Raw genomic sequence first — 11,096 nt, forward strand, 5'->3', positions numbered from 1 at the left:
TCCCTCTACCCTATTTCACTTCTGGTAACCGCAGACTGTTGTCATTGTTTACCTTGATTGGATGTCCCGCAGGGGAGAGAGTCAGTTGGTAACTTCTCGGTGTCCTGAGTCCATGGGGGATTTAGCCATGTGACTTCCAGTAACTAGAGAGAGGTCCAACCTAAAGGGTGACCTGTGCTTGGACTAGACCCATCTCTACCAGGAATGTTCACAGGAGCCATGCGAGCTCTCCCTTCCATGCTGCACTGCGCCTCTGAATCCGATAGACAACACCAGCTGAGTGTGAGGGGTCTAACCATGTTCTCTTCTTCACTCTTGCTCCCCCCTGCAGGTTTGCGAAACTCTTGCTTCGCCTCCCCGCCCTCCGATCCATTGGCCTGAAATGCCTGGAGCACCTGTTCTTCTTCAAGCTAATAGGAGACACGCCCATCGACACCTTCTTGATGGAGATGCTGGAAGCACCCCACCAAATGACATAGAGAATCTCAGCTGGGTCAGTCCCTTCACCCAGCAGGGGCCTCAGCAGCCTCCTCCCACCTCCACTCTTCCTCTTCCTCCTCCCTCTCCCCAGTGCCAGAGACCCCATCCGCTCTTCTCTGTCTGACCCAGGGTGACACCCCGCTGGCCCTTGCCTCCTCGTCACACTGACTTCTGCTCATTTTGTCACCGCTGCATCGAAGGGGCTGACGATTGTTTTACTATTTTAGATGTAGAGAGGTGGGATGTAGCGTTTCAGAAGCAAACAACCCCCCTGCTCCGCCTCCTGGCACACCTGAGTTTGAAGCCAAACTGAAGGCCAGGCTTCTCAGCTCCCTGTCTGCCCCTGCCGTAGTTGGGTTTGGATTTCTGCATGTGGCTGAGATGATTGGTTGGAAGCAGGCAGCGGGGTTGATCCCACCCATAGGAACTCTGAGCTGCTGGGGTTTGGATGGACTGGGGGAGTGGTTTAATCCTGCTTACCCACAGCTGGATATTTTCAGAGGATGGAGTTTTTGAAAGAGGAAAGAATATATATTTTTGGTTTCTAACAATTAGTATTTACTTCTCTCGAGGAAAGCCGCTCTGGAATGGCCCCTGCCATGTCGCGAATGAGGATTTTTTGCAGAGCCTTCTCTTTTAAATGAAAAGCAGGGGATTGTGCGATTGATCGCTTATCCCCTTCACCCTCCCCAAACTAATGACCTGAACGGAGAGATGACCAGTCACACCGAGAGACTGAGCCCCCCTCTGTGTGTGGAGGGCAGTGTGGACGGCGGTGACTTCAGTGCCCTGCTTTCCTTCTGGAAAAGCAACAGCGTGTCATGATTTTTCCAAAGATGACTATTCTCTCAGTTGTGGAGCTAGCCAATCAAAACACGAACCATCCGGATTGCACAAGTCTGTAGCGGTTGCTTTAAGGCTGCAGTGATTCCAATTCCCACTCCCTCCTAAGAGTCTTACTGGGATCCCTACCTCTCCCTTAACACGCAGGCATTCGTCATGACCCATAACGCTACGTGCATTTCACATTCTGGTGTCCACGCACACTTGCTCAATCAGGCCAAGCAAACTGGTTGATGTTAGATTGTCAGGGCTTCTGGGAGAGCCAGTTTGCCTGGCAGTAGGACTGATGGCAGAGTGGTGCGAATAACCGATTCTTCAGCTCACGTGTACGTCGATAGGGCCCAATTCATCACCGTTTTGCAAATCATTGACACCAGTGTAAAATGTTACCACCCTCATCTGACGATTTGGCAGCATGGGTGTAGATGACTGCACAGGGTGCCAGGCAATGATAAATTGGGCCTTAGGGCAGCACTTAATTGGTGAGATTGATTGGTGAAGTGAGGGCTGTGCCTTCCCCAAAACTCTTCCCCGTCTGCTCTAGTTATTGATTTTTGTGGGTGATTTGGTGCTCCCCACAGGGATCAGGAAATGGGGCTGCAGCTCTGTCCTAGTGGCCAAAAAGGTGATTTTCCATTTTCTGGTTAAATATTACATTTACCATCTCAGGATAGAGATTTCAAAGAAATCCCCTCATCCTCCCCCCGCAAAAAACCCTTTTGCTTTCTCCATTGGACTCTCGCACCATTTTCTTAGAACAACACGTGATGAGCATTCAGGAACACCTCCATTTTGGAAGGGCCCGGGCAGGAAACCTTTGCCATGCCTGGGGAGATATCCGAGAACAGCAGGGAGCACTGAAGGGACTACTTACCTTTGCAGTACCTTTGGCTGATATTCCATGTTTCTGTGGTAATTCTGAGGGAAGCTGTATTATAAAAATTCTGCTTTAGCCAGGAAACAAAAATGCAGTAACTTTAGCTTGATCACTCAAAAATCTCTGAAACCTGTCAAAAATCTCTGATCTCTTGGACAGCAAGGTGGCTGGTGGGTTTTTAGGTAATTCCCTAAATGCTTCGATCCTAGAAACACAACCACTGAGGAGCAATTACTTGCTGATCAGAGATACTAATAAGATCTTATCTAGCCCATTCATTCGAAAGCAGGATCGTTCCCTACAGTCTATTCCCCAGAATTCTGTCCAGTCCAGTTTGAAATGACCTGAACAACTAGGACTCCACCACTTCCCTGAGTAGGGAGGTTATTTCACAGTCTGCTGGATCTCACTTTTACAGATTTTTCCAGCTCTTCAGCCTGTTGGCTGATTGTCCCAGGCAGCAGGAGACGCTTTAAAAAATGTGTGGGGAAGGTGGATCAGTTTTTTTGTTTTTTTTTTTTAACAGACTGCTGGTTTCTCACTTAATCCCTGTGCATTTGCCAAAACACAGCACTGCACAAACTCTGGGGAACATCCTCAGGGTTCTTAGGGGGCAGCGAATCAGCCAGGTGTCGCCTGAGGCCAAGCTAGAAAACAAATTAAAAGGAAAAGCAGAAGAAACAATGAAGTATCTTGCTGATTTTTTTTCAGAGGAAAGTAGCTATTCTTAACACACGAAAGGAGCATTTGGGCCAAGCCAAGAACGAGATGCCTGCAGTTGGCTCCCTACCAGGGACTTCCCTGCTACTTTTATTTGGTTTGTGCTTTAAAATGACAAATTATTAGCATCCAAAACTTTCTTCTCCTGCCCCATTCGTTACAACTGGCTCTTTAAATAGCTGCTTTGTGTCTCAGTCAAGTGTGATCAAGCAAATCCAACCCTGGGCTATTACCTGTGTTCATTCAGAGGCATGGTTGATACTCAATCTTGCAGCTGCTGCCCACTTTCCAAACATGCTGGCAGTTCAAATTCCATCAGCTAATAAGGCCATCTTGTAGTTAAACAAGGATTTCAGGTCATAACTGACCCCCAGGCCAGCCTGAAGTGTCAACTCCACAGAGGCAGGGAACGTGTTTGGCTGCGTTTCTTTGGCAGCCTGGGCGCTGCTGAAAATATTATTAAACAGCTTCGTCCTGGAAGAATTTGCCAAGGAAACAAGGCAAGAGAACATAGTTATCTAGAGGATGCCAATGTGGACCATCATGGTCTATGCATTTCCATCGGAAGCGTGAGAGAGCGGTCAGCAGGGGATTGCGGGTACCTGTAAACTTCCTACCAGGCTGGCACATGGGATCTGAGCCCAAAAGCATCATGGTTATTTTTTAACCAGCATTTTGGATCACCATCCCTGTCATTGCTACTGAATCTCAGGTGTTTAAACATTTTAGGAGTCTAAGAAGCCTGGATTATGTGTTATGTCTGCCTAGAGCCTGCTTGCCCGAGAATATCAGGGTGCTTTATTAAAGAGCCCATTGAATCTAGCACTGTAATAAACCTTTACTCTTGTTTATCTCCATTGGGCAGAACCCCCTTTTTTTTCAATTGGATGCTTGAAAGGAGCTGTGTTGGGACTGGAAGTCTGAGTTGCTGTTTGTTTTTCTAGGTTGCAAATGTGAGCTCTTAGCCAGCTTTTCATCAGCCGTCAGAAGGAGCTAGGGAACAGGGGCTGGTTTAGGCCAAAGACGGACTTGTGCGGGGGGGATGACGACTTCTGAGCCCCCCTGGGGAAAGGTGGGCAGAGCTGCGATCTAATGAGCATTCAGCACATCTCACCCACATTAATGTAGAACTACATCTGAGTCTAAACGGCTTCCCCAGCTCTTCAGTAAATAAATAGTACAGTATCCTAGAGCAATAGCGTCAAACACTGCAGTACCAGTATTAGAAACTTGAGCATCCCTGCAGAATACTGTAGAGTAAAGATGAAGTATCATCCAGCAGTTACAGCAGGCGGTTTGGCAGTCAGGACTCCTGCCAGTGACTTGTTGCGTAACCTTGGGCACGTTTCTGTGCCTTGGTTTTCCTTTCTTTAAAATGAGAATAATAATAATAATGCCTCCTAAGCATGGAGCATGAGGTTCTTTTTAATTTCGAGGGGTGTTTCAGCAGAGGTAGAGACAGATCTTCAACTGGTGCAGATCGGCAGAGCTGCATTGACGTCAGTGGGGGCTATGGTGATTTGTACCAGCTGAAGATCTGGCCCCCAGGGAGTCGAGGAAGCATTTGTAGGAACGTATTTTACCCTGAACAAACATGAACGACCCATTTCAGGACCTGCAAGCAACAGTTACCAAAATCAAATGCCAACCCAAATGTTCCCGACCCTGCTTGTTCCCCAGCTGCAGTGACACAGAAGCCCACATGGGCTCTGTGACTTTTGCAGCAGCAGCAGCCTTAAAGTGACCTGCTTTTACTTGGATTTAATTGACTCCTTCATTTGTATCTTCCTTCACGTTGGTTTTTTTCCCCCTCCTCATCATTATAATTATTATAACTATAATACATGCTTGTTTGAAGAGGTGATACATGGGTAAAAAAGGAAAGGCACATTATTCACTAGAAAGCTAGGACTTTTACTTAACCAGACATTAGTATTCTCGCAAAATCTGGTTCGATTAAGGTGATTTATTTTTTAATTCTTGGTTGGTTTTTTTTATTATTATTATATTTGTTTGGTGGGACAATCTTTAATTTTCTAAAGATAGCACAAACATCAGCTCTTCAGCCACCCACCTACCACACTGGATGTTCTTCGCTGCCTTGTGTGTGTGTTTCCACTGGATCCTGGAACAAACTGAGCTTAAATCAATGTGCATTTTAGGATGTTTCCTCAAGAAGCCGTTGCACCTTCCCCCCCACTTTCTTCTCCCCCAATCCCTAACTCCCAAACACCCACTTCATGTAAAACCTTCACTGCGGAACTATTTGCGTGAAAGGCCTTGAAAACATACATGTACTGTATACTTAGGCAACATACAGTGTAACTGGCCCCATGGTTCCTGGCAGCCAAGCTGATCTCTGCACTTTCAACCTTTAGACAGCGGTTTCAACTCAAATCTGCGTCACATCCATTGAAGGGGAACGTTCCAGCCTAAACCCAGAGAAGTCTGCGGCGGGGGAAAAGTAATACATCAGATTGGTTTTGTCTCAAAGGTCCAGGACTGGAAAAGCAAATTGGCTACACCCCCAGTCCCTGGAGTTCTCCAGTGAACTGTAAGATCCAGTCTCTCTGAGTCGTATATTTCTTTGGAACAGACTGCAGCCCACTTGCGTAACTGAAGAATATATTCAGCCACCCATCCTTTGACTCTTTGCCTGCTCATCCCTTCCCACACTGCCACCACCCATCAGCCCGTTGAAATCAGTGCGGGTTAAGTGGCACACATCCAGCAGCAAAGCTGACACAACCTTCTACCTGGACTGTTCAGCAGCCCTGAAGTGATTTGCTCTTTTCCAAAGGGCAAGAGGAACTTAAATGTTTGTAATCAGCAAATGAACAAAGGCTGGTTCTTCATCATCAGAGCAGGACCAAAGGAACCACACCTGACCACCAATCTCCCAGTCAACATTTTGGCACTCTTTGAGGACAATCCTAAATGGTGGTGGTAGAAGTGGGGTCAAGGATGGAGACATGTGACCTTGTAGCTGGCCCCTGTTACCAGCTGTGGCTAAATAGCTGATGATGTCCCCATCAGTGACCAGAGTGCATGATCTATTTTAAGTTGATACATATGTGTGTGTGTATACATGTATGTACTGTAGATATATACACTGTATAAATATCCTCACTCACATATACATATATTATAACCGTAGCAAATTACAGACTTTTTGTTTTCTTTAATTTGATTCTTTTTTTTTTCTCATACATTTTTGCTTCATGTAAGCAAGTACATTGTATCAGAACCCCTTCTGGATTGGCTTGCACCAAGACCGGATCTTTATAACTCAAGACAAAGGAAATGCATCTATTTTAAGATGCTATTTTTTTTTTTTTTTTTAGAAGCAGGTGATTTGACTAAAATAGCTTTAGCAATTCCCAACACTTAGCGAGAGATGCCTTAGCTATGGGGTGCATAGCTAAAATAAAATAAAATGTAGAAAGAATTACAAAAATAAAAAAACAGAAATAAATAAAAAAGAAGATAAGGAAAAAATATCTAAATCATCAATAAAGTTTAAAAAATCTATTTTTGTACAAATGTAATTTTATCCCTTACATATTCTTTGTTTTATTTCTGCTTCTATAGAGATTGTTGTAAACTCTTTCTCTCTGTATAGATGTTCCACCAAAGGGACGGAAACCTGAATGAGAGGGAGAAAAAATTGACAGTGTTTTAAAGGCTTTCTATGAAATCTCTTTGGAAATATTTTTTTTAATGGACTTTTTATTCTTTCCCCCACCACTTCTGAAAAAAAAATTTTTTTGGTCTCTTGTCATGTTTATCTGGCGTTCCTGCAGGTCTGTTTTACTGTGAAATCACTACCGTATATTATTGTTCACACACACACAAAATGCTGCTGGAAACGCCAGTATTTTGATGAACAATTGTATTAGAATTGTAAAAAAAAAAAAAAAAGAGGAAAAAAAAGAGGAAAAAAAAGAAAATATACGAGCGTTTTAAAATATAATCTGGTTCAAGCCCTCTTTTGTTCTTAATGGGTGTTCTTTGATTTACTCTTTAAAGACCTGATCCCAACCCCATTGAAGTCAATGTAAATACTCTCTCATTGACTTCCCTGGGCTTTGGAGTGTGTCCTCCACCGGTACTTCAATGGAATCACTGGCAAACTTCATGTTTTCTCACTTGTATCTGTAATGAACCAGTGTGCACAGCTCCACCTTGTGGCCACCTTTAGTCCTGTTTACATTTCCACTCCACGTGACTTTTTCTTTTCCCTTCCTGAACTGGGCAACCTGAGCTGCTTGATGTCAGAAGAAGAGAGGCTGAGATTTGACGGCTCTCTTAGGTTATTGTTACCATTTGGTTTACACATGATCTGTCTACGGTTGGACAGAGGACAGAAATTCAGTCCAATAGCCAGCCACCGTTGTGTGAGAGCTGTATTCCCGTTCGAGAACCACAGAACTGTCCACTCCAGTGTAAAACACAAGCTGTTCCTCGCCTCCCAGGCCATGCGCTCCAGAATACGCAGCCTGTATTGGTGTTATGCTCTGCGATACATGATCGCAAGTGGCCCGAAACCTTTCAATTGGGTTGGGTGGGTGGGTGAAGGAAAACAGACATTTTCCTTTCCCCATTGCCTGCTGCTCAGCCAGATGAGCCTTTGAATTCGCCAAAACACCTGTAGGACCAGAGAATGCTCGTGGTACAGTTCAGAACTCCAGGCACTCCTAGAAGCAAACTGGATACTAGCTGTTATGGGGAAAAAGCTTTCCCTCTGCCATAGGCAAATCACCCGTTTAACACCTTCCAGATTTTGCCTTAGATAACTTAATAGAAATACAGCGGTGGCATAATTCTCCCTGCTTAGCATAGAGGATCCCGAGGGAATGCTGCAGATACTCAGGTGTTGTAATTAATGCAGGCCATTGGAAAGCTGTTAAGGCTGATCACTGGAGATTAGGGTGAACAGGTCATAGGGATGGTGCCTAGTGTAAAACCCCTACTGCTGATGACGAGAGCTGTGGATGCACAATGGAAGATCCAAAGCCAATGTCAATTCAGTTTTGCACCTTGTGGGCCGTAGTCAGACTTAAGGGTGTAGAGTCCTGTGCACATGGAGTCCTTTCATTGACATCAAGAAGGCTTTGGATCAGGCCCTACGTGGACAATTGATATCAATGGGAGGGGTGGGTGAGGGTCTGGGAACAGAGGTTACCCCTTGGCTTTTCTTTTGCTGCAGGGGATTGTTTTGTGCAGCTCTGGTGCTTGTGATCAGCCAGTATAGAGAGGAGCAAGGCTGCCTTTTGGGTAGCCTATTCCACTGTAAAACATCAATACCTTGAACTAATATAGCAGGACCATGATTGCACAATGGAGACGTTAATCCATGCCCCTTTGGGATCCACTAAGTGTTCGGCTCAGCATGGAGAGTAGGTGCACCCCGGTCCTTTTGTGACACTTCTCACTCGCACAGTGACAACATTATATTGACACTCTGTCCCCTGAGGGCTGGCATGAAGATACCAGGAGACTGTGTTGTTTTAAACCCACTTTCCCTGCTGATGTCCAATTTGTGCCCTCAAGTGGGAGCATTGCAGTGTAGGGAGGTGTCACTGAATTCCTAAGGCAGTTTGTGTGTGAACAGAAGCTGCTAGCAGTGGTCTGGGCTCTAACCTGAACTTGGTGCTACAAAGAAGACTGGATTTGCTCTTGGGTTTACAGTGGAGGTGAATGTTCTCCAATTGCTACAGAATAGATCAAAATGTTGGGGGGGGCTTAAATTGAGTTAGTGCTGATCTGTGAATTTAAAAAGCACTTACATTTTGTTTGAAAAGGGAGGTGGGGGAAGTTTTTACCTTAAACTCAGCATATTTAGCAAGATCGCTGCATTTTGTGCTCACTAGTGCAAGCCTTTAGGAAAATATACTGCAGTAATAATCTCTAATGCTACAGCGTAGTGTTACTGCGGAGTTTGAGGCTGTTATTGCACAGTACTGTAGTCATGATGGTTAAGTATACAATACTGCAACAGGGTGAAATGGCAGAAGATGGGCCCCAAGGAGCTTTGGACCTGACTCTGAGCTAATGCTGGTGCAGCTCAATTGACTTCAGCGGAATCTTTCCTGATTCATGCTGTAACAGAGATCAGGGTCAGGCCTGGTATTTGGATCTAGATTAGGGTTAAGATAGCAGTTCGAAGCTCTGAGAGCTAGGGATTGGGTTGTGGTTCAGGTTTGACAGCTGCAAAAATGGTGTGAGCTGTTCTTGTGAAATGTTGTCTTGTGGGATTCTGGGGAGATCAGCTGATTTGGGCCATTTTGAACGGGGGACTTCTGGATAGAGCAGCTGCTATATGAGATGTTAGCCATCTTGTGCTGTTCCCCTGGAAATATTGGCTGCATCCAGTCTGAAAACAGATCCCATTCACCGCTGGATCCCCTCCAAATCCATCGCATTTGAGGGGGAATATTTGGAATTGAGCTTCCAGTTTTGCCCCATTTCTAAGGACAAATTAAAGAAAAATGGAGAGTGGTTTTTACAAATAGGTTAGATTTTACATGGTAATGGGGAAAAGGACACAGTCGGATGCTGCTGAGTGAAGAAAGGTCTGGCCTTTTCATCGCTGAAATCCCACATATGCTCTTAAATACACAGTGCCCATTCTGGGCCTCTGCATAGGGCTGAAATTCACCCCCCACCCCCAAGGCAGTATCTCAGGTGAAGGGAGGGGCAGACAGCACACAGAGCCTGTTGAGTTGACAAATTTCATTGCTCCTGTCTCAGAGGCTGGTTATTTGTCTTGTTAATCTGCAGGCAGCTGTATGTGTTTGGAGAATAAATATTTACCTCCCTTTCCTGTGTTTTTTGGTTCTCCCAGGGTGGAGCTAGGTGGCTAGGACCGATGGCGATGTGATATTCTTTCTCTTTAACAGAGGACTCACATTCACTGTAGTGATTGATGAGTAGTCTGACTTAAAAGCTGCTCACTGGTTTTAAAATACATTTATTTTTAACATAAGATTTGTTTATATATTTAAAAAAGAAAGTAAACATGAAACAGCTTTCTTTCTTTCTTTCTTTCTTTCTTTCTTTCTTTCTTTCTTACTCTTCACAACTTCTTGGTGATCAACACTGTGTTTGTCGAAATCTCACTTGTGAAGTTTCTCTATTCTTCCCTCCCCTCTCCATTCTTTTCCTCTCCTCCCGGGGGAGGGTTCATGATCAATTTGCTGCTTTCTCATGGCCTTAGAACATGAAGGGAGTAAGAGGTGCGGAGCTTGGAAAACTTTTTGGGATTTCTCTGTCTTATGCAGAGATCAAAGCGCCTGTTTTGAACTTTTCTTGATTTGCTGGTATCAGATGATTATTGTTTAATGTAATAAAATCTGTTACATACAATCAATGTGTGGGGGCTTTTCTTCTGTCCAAATTTTGGGCACCAGAAATTAGGGCCTTGAGTGTACAAAACTCATCTATATTTTTAAAGATCTCGTTAGCCTGTGGAGGAGAAGCTGGACACTGGTGCATGGATGCTACCCCGGCTGGTTCAGAGATCTGACTAGCTAGGTCCACTCAGAGTGTTGTCAACTCTCGCGATTTTATCATGAGTCTTGTGATAGCTGGTGTTTTTTCTTAAATCCCCAGCTCCTGAAGGCATGTGATAAAAGGCAAATCTCAGCTTTCGTTTTGAAAAAAATCATGATTTTTAAGCCAGTCTCATGATATTTTGGGTCCTGACTCCTGATGTTTGAATGCTCGGGGCCGGCAATACTGCGAGCATCCAGAAGTTTGGCGCTGATCCAAAATCTGATGAGAACAGGCCGGAAATACTGCAGGAACAGGTGTCATGGATGTATTTTGGCACTTGCAACACTGACAAGCAGGAGCCGGGGAGGGGAATGAATCAAGAGGGGTTTGTCTGAACCACAGCCAGAGTCAGGAGCTGTTGGAGAGGTGAGCTGCAGGGAACAGGACTCCTGTGTTCCAACACTGGCACCCAGGAGCTCTCCATCTGTGGCGATGGGCAAGTCTCCTGAATTCATCTTTGTCTGCCTTGGGCTCTGTGGCTGTGAAATGGGAATAATAACAGTGGCCAGCCCCAGAAGGGTTGCGCAGGCTGGTTAATGTTAGTAGAGCTCTTCGTGGAGACATACTAGGACATCCAGGTTGCATTTGGGAAGTCCAGGTCTATTGGTTTGGCTATCGC

The 11,096-nt window shown here is 45.0% G+C and overlaps 1 protein-coding gene across 5 annotated transcripts in view; it reads left to right on the plus strand.

The window, feature by feature from the left end:
- Positions 1-10,288, plus strand: part of RXRA (retinoid X receptor alpha) — a 228,856-nt gene extending 218,568 nt beyond the window's left edge. For all 5 annotated transcript variants that reach the window (XM_048823159.2, XM_048823160.2, XM_075120337.1 and 2 more), the window contains one exon: positions 332-10,288. In XM_048823159.2, coding sequence (XP_048679116.1) covers positions 332-479 — 148 coding nt within the window. In that variant the 3' untranslated portion in view covers positions 480-10,288. The remainder of the gene's footprint in view (positions 1-331) is intronic.
- Positions 10,289-11,096: the final 808 nt, after the last annotated feature.

Source organism: Caretta caretta, chromosome 16, assembly GCF_965140235.1.
Source record: "Caretta caretta isolate rCarCar2 chromosome 16, rCarCar1.hap1, whole genome shotgun sequence".
NCBI classification, from domain to species: Eukaryota; Metazoa; Chordata; order Testudines; family Cheloniidae; genus Caretta; species Caretta caretta.